Genomic DNA, 4285 nt, shown 5'->3' with positions numbered 1-4285 from the left:
GGGAAGAACTTCCTGACATCCAATCTGGATCTACCCATTCCTAGGATTGTTTCTTTTTTCCCCCATTCCCCCCAGTCCTGCCACTCCCTGACACCCTGAAAAAAAAGCAACCGAGACCACTTGGAAACATTTCCCAAGACCGTTAGTTCTTTAGGAAGTGAATAGAAGAGAATTAACCAGGTTGGCAAAGGCCTTCGAGATCATCAGAGGGCTTTATTCACCGTTCCTTTAGTGTGGCTGTAGGGTGTTTGAAGAAGGAGGAGGAAAGAGCTGCACTTTGTTTTCAAACAAATATTCCTAGTTTCTAACTCGTTTGTTTGTTTCTTTCTTTGCCTTTAGTGACGGCGAGGTCAGTGGCCTTGCTTGTGCAGGCAGATCATGGATCCTCAGAAGGATGTTCAGCCTCCAAAGCAGCAGCCAATCATTTACATTTGTGGAGAATGTCATACAGAACATGAAATAAAGGCAAGAGATCCTATCAGATGCAGAGAATGTGGCTACAGAATAATGTACAAGAAAAGGACGAAAAGATTGGTGGTTTTTGATGCCCGATGACATCCGCTGAAGATACTGCAACTTTGTGATGCAGTTGAATCTCTTTGATGAGAAGGGCCATGAGGATGAGCAGAGGGCTGGAGATCCTCTGCTAGGAGGACGGACTGAAGGACTTGGGCTTGTTCAGCCTGGACAAGAGAAGGCTCCCAGGAGACCTTCTTGTGTCCTTCCACTATCTGAAGGGGGTACAGGAAAGCTGGAGAGTGGTTTTTTTCAGGGTGGCAGGGAGTGGCAGGACTGGGCGGAATGGGGAAAAAAAAAAAATCCTAAAAGGCGGCGGCAGCAGAGAGAGGGGCGGGACGGGAGCGGCAGCAGAGAGAGGGACGGGAGCGGCAGCAGAGAGAGGGGCGGGACGGGAGCGGCAGCAGAGAGAGGGGCGGGACGGGAGCGGCAGCAGAGAGAGGGGCGGCAGCGGCAGCAGAGAGAGGGGCGGCAGCGGCAGCAGAGAGAGGGGCGGCAGCGGCAGCAGAGAGAGGGGCGGCAGCGGCAGCAGAGAGAGGGGCGGCAGCGGCAGCAGAGAGAGGGGCGGCAGCGGCAGCAGAGAGAGGGGCGGCAGCGGCAGCAGAGAGAGGGACGGCAGCGGCAGCAGAGAGAGGGACTCCTCCGCCTCCGCAAAGCAGCTTCCCTCCGCCGTTTCTCCGAGCAAGACAGTTAACCCTTTCACACCTCGGCAGCCATCTACAGACTGCACAAAAGACTAACGGCGGTGGTGATTGCTCCGGGCCTCTCTCTCACCTCTTTGTTAAATTCAGGTCAACAGCCTGATAATCCTCAACTTTTGATTTGTTGATTCCAGTGGGACCCAGAAGAATTGCGGCTGGAGGTGAAGGGGTTCAATGGCTGTTCCATACCCCAAGATTACCCACGGGCAAAAGGCTTGCTTGTTCAACACTTGCTCTGCGCACAGAGATTTGCTTTGGTCACAATGCAGAAAGGAAAAGAAAGGAAAATTAAAGGATATTGTCTGCATTAAAAAGAAAGAACTGAAACCCAGCAATAAAATCTAATGCAAAGCCTAAACTTGCACAACTTTAGCAGCATTTACAGTCCTTCATACAGTAAAACACCACGAATGAATTCAAAAGGACTGTCTTCACCCACCTCATTCTAATCAAATCCCAAACACCACGGGCAGTTAATTGCTGGAGGCAGCACAGTTGTTGTAATCAGTTAATAAAAAAAGAGAGAGGGAAAGAATACAAAAAGCAGACTTTGGGGTCGAGCACTGCCACAAATAGATCAGATTGAACTGTTTTGGTTTGTTTTCCCGTGGCATAGTAAAATAGTTACAACCCTTCTGTACAGCTGTTCGGGACTCAGGAAACCGTGGGGAGCTTAGCAAGTTGTGTAAGGCCAAGTCTGCACTTTAAAAAGACAAAACAAAACAACCCAACAAATAAAGATGATACCTCCCAACCCCTAACATTCCGTGATTCACCTGTGTGCTGGCTTGAAATGCCCCCCCAACAGAAAAAGGCCAGACCAGCTGGGTTGAAAGCAAAGGAAGCTGTATTGAGAGGCAAAACTACACTCTAGAAATATGGAATGCAATTAATAAGTATTAAATATATATATATATAAATACACACAGTATTTTGTATTTACCATTTATACACAACACAAGAAGGCCCCTGGACAAAACCATAGAGTGACTTGTTAGTACTTGGCCACAAGAAAGTGATGCAGCCAAGGTCAGCAAAACCAGAAGTTAGTATCTGCAGAAAAAATAGAGAGGGTGCACAGCTAACAGAGCAGTGGGAGTGTTTAAACCTTAGTTTCCTTTTCATATGCAATGGCAATTGACATTCTGTCACTTCCTGTTCCAGGCACAGACACAACTACCAAAACCTGGTATTAGAAATGCCTGCTTGTGTCTACTCCAAGCTTGTAGTCCAGTTCTCTGCCTCTCAAGGGGCAGAGGCATTCAGTCCTTCCTGCTCCTCTTGCTCTCATGCTCTTTTGGACAGCTCCTCTCTGATGGCCGTTTAGAAGCACCATGCTGCTTAGCTTCTTTCAGGAACTGGTCCAAACCAAAGGGATCCTCTTCAAACTGAACTGGGCCATCTCTGCCCTTCCCTCTCATATCTGAGTGAGACAACTCTCTCTGAGGATCAACCCTGTTGGTCTTTATTTGAACCTCTAGATAATGCCCATCCATGTCCTTCTCCAGGTTTTTAGTTGGCCTGTAGATGCTTTGGGCCATAGCCTTGCCACTTCTCCAAGGCTGGTCATAAACATTATAAATGGCATCCTCTCCTCCTGCAAAGCCACTGTCCAGCCCCTTGCTTTGGTTGAACAGCCTCTGGTCATACAGGATTTCTTGGGATGTGCTGGGCTTGGGTACCCCTAGGGCAATCACTTCACTGATGTCTCTGGTCTCATTTCCTCGCAGCTTTGACCTTTTCCCGGGGGCTGCCCTGGAAAGATTTCTGTCACGCTGCCTCTCTTGGTGCCGCTCGTGTCGAGCTTCATCTCTGGCTCTGGCTTCTGCAGCCTCTTTTCCAGCATGGCTTTGGAGCCCTGCTCTGCTCTCCCTGGCTTTCTGAGCCATTGCTCGCAGCTTTGCCTCGTGCTTTTCCTTTTCTTTCTGGGCCATCTTCCTCTCCAGCTGGGCACGCATCTCTACTGCCTCCCGAGCTTTTCTGTCAGCTATGTAGAGAGCCTCAGCAAGCTGGGCAAAGTTTTCATTGATATGAACAGCCTGCAGTGCTCTGCCCCCGGCAGCCAGACTCTTGTCTAGTGCCACAGTGTAACCCTTTGTGTTTTTCCAGGTCGACAGGCACGGAGGAATCTTCCACTCTTGCTGCTCTTTCACAGTTGCCTTTCTAGTAGGAGAGTGCATTATAGGCACAGGAGGAGAAGGTGGTCCCCGTGGAATCTTCTTGTTCGTTTTGAAGCGGGGAGGTTCCAGAGGGTCCTTCTGCGTTTCCACCATGCGAATGAGCCTCTGTTTTGCTCCGCAGCTGAAGGCAGCCCCTTGCTGAGACGGAGTGTAGCGAATGTACTGTGCCGGAGCCGCTCTGCCGGCCGCTGGCACCGGCATGGCTGCCGCCAGCTTTTGGCAGACTGATTTCTCCAAGGCTGCTCTTGTCTTGGCTGTGATCTCCACAATAGCCTCCTCGTCTGGTCTCTGCAGCTCAGCATCATCCACGCTGCTGACCTCCTTTGGCACAAGGTCAGCGTGTTTGCTGTGAATGACCTTGTCCTTCCATTGCCCTCGTCGAGCAATCACATCAAACTTGATTTTCCCTTCCGCATCCACCTGAAGGGCCAAAGCGTTGGATGGTTTCTTCTGCCGGCCCATGCCCAAGGGATACTGGGCCACGTGGATTTCCGGGAAAGCACCCCCATCTCCAAAATCCTCTAGGAGCCGAGGTATCCATCCTTTCCGGCAGCCGTAGCGGGGAGGTTCCCTGCGTGATGGCACTGGAGCGCTCTCCCCGCACCTTGGAGCTCTTGCTCCTTCTTCCAGCTGCTCTGGACGCAGGCGAGTTGGAGTTGGCAAAAAGCTGGTGAGACTCATCTTGCCGCCTCTGGGGAGCCAGGCAGTGGTGGAGGGTGCCTTTATTTCCCTAAAGGTAAAGAAAGAAACAAACAAAGTAGTTAGCAATTAGGAGTATTTCTTTGAAAACAAAGTACAGCACTTTGCCCCTCCGCCTTCAAACAACCTACAGCCACACTAAAGGAACAGTCCAACTCCCTGATGATCTCGAAGGGCTTGGCCAACCTG

At 50.5% G+C, this 4285-nt stretch overlaps 2 protein-coding genes across 2 annotated transcripts; one reads left to right on the top strand and one right to left on the bottom strand.

Moving 5' to 3' along the window:
- The first annotated feature begins 341 nt into the window (after positions 1 to 341).
- On the top strand, positions 342 to 600 carry LOC104296113 (DNA-directed RNA polymerases I, II, and III subunit RPABC4-like). Its single transcript, XM_054178688.1, has one exon. It carries the CDS (start codon positions 379 to 381, stop codon positions 553 to 555), a length of 177 nt encoding a protein of 58 aa, XP_054034663.1. The 5' UTR covers positions 342 to 378; the 3' UTR covers positions 556 to 600.
- Positions 601 to 2479: 1879 nt separating this feature from the next.
- On the bottom strand, positions 2480 to 4078 carry LOC128899454 (SNW domain-containing protein 1-like). Its single transcript, XM_054178613.1, has one exon. The coding sequence runs from the start codon at positions 4076 to 4078 to the stop codon at positions 2480 to 2482; it is 1599 nt and encodes a 532-aa protein (XP_054034588.1).
- Between the last annotated feature and the right edge of the window lie 207 nt (positions 4079 to 4285).

This window comes from Dryobates pubescens, chromosome Z (assembly GCF_014839835.1).
Source record: "Dryobates pubescens isolate bDryPub1 chromosome Z, bDryPub1.pri, whole genome shotgun sequence".
NCBI classification, from domain to species: domain Eukaryota; kingdom Metazoa; phylum Chordata; class Aves; order Piciformes; family Picidae; genus Dryobates; species Dryobates pubescens.
The sequence above is the reverse complement of the archived record's forward strand: the minus strand, read 5'-3'. Positions and strand labels throughout refer to the sequence as shown.